The 655-nt window shown below is 42.9% G+C and overlaps 1 protein-coding gene across 1 annotated transcript; it reads left to right on the top strand.

The window, feature by feature from the left end:
• Positions 1-54: 54 nt before the first annotated feature.
• LOC121365344 (E3 ubiquitin-protein ligase HERC2-like) lies at positions 55-576 on the top strand (the record flags this gene model as incomplete). The annotated part of the gene is made up of 2 exons (XM_041489443.1): positions 55-213; positions 305-576. Coding segments are annotated over 2 exons (431 nt in total), but the record flags the coding sequence as incomplete, so codon positions are not given.
• Between the last annotated feature and the right edge of the window lie 79 nt (positions 577-655).

Genomic DNA, 655 nt, shown 5'->3' with positions numbered 1-655 from the left:
GAGGACAAACCTTCCCCAGCTTTTTTTTCTGTTGTTCCTTTTTGTTTCTTGCAGGCCCTAAAGACCTTCTCTCAGATCGTTGCATTCTTTCATGTCCCTCCATGGATTTGGTTACATGTTTGTTGGATTTCCGCTTAAATTTTGCTTCCAACAGGAGCATAGTTCCTCGCTTGGCAGCTTCCCTTGCAGCTTGTGCTCAACTGAGTGCCTTAGGTGAGTATAGTCTTGAAATGAGGTCTGTTTTTTTGAAGTTATGGTGATTGTTTTAAGTAATTATGTTCTTCGTGTGCTTACTTTTCCTTAGCTGCTGGCCACAGAATGTGGGCCCTGCAGAGACTGCGGAAGCTGCTCACCACCGAGTTTGGCCAGTCCATTAACATCAACCGGATCCTAGGGGACAATGAGGGAGAAACACGAGCTTTGGTGAGAAGGCAGTGGTGCTCTCCTCTTCACATTAAGATTAAAGTGCTAGCCCTGATGTACAACATTTTTTGTGTCCATGGCAAAATAGGAAATGGGCAAATGAATAGTCTTCTTGCACAGGTCTGCAGGTCTGTAAAAAGTATTCCAGTTTAGAAAAGAAAAAATGGCTAGTTCCAAGACTTAGCAGGTGTGCTTTCTGAATTGCCAAAAAGGGGTAGAAATATTTTTTTTT

This window comes from Pyrgilauda ruficollis, unplaced genomic scaffold (assembly GCF_017590135.1).
Source record: "Pyrgilauda ruficollis isolate IOZ18807 unplaced genomic scaffold, ASM1759013v1 scaffold9316, whole genome shotgun sequence".
NCBI lineage: Eukaryota > Metazoa > Chordata > Aves > Passeriformes > Passeridae > Pyrgilauda > Pyrgilauda ruficollis.
Note: the sequence above shows the minus strand (reverse complement) of the source record. Positions and strands in the feature narration are given on the sequence as shown.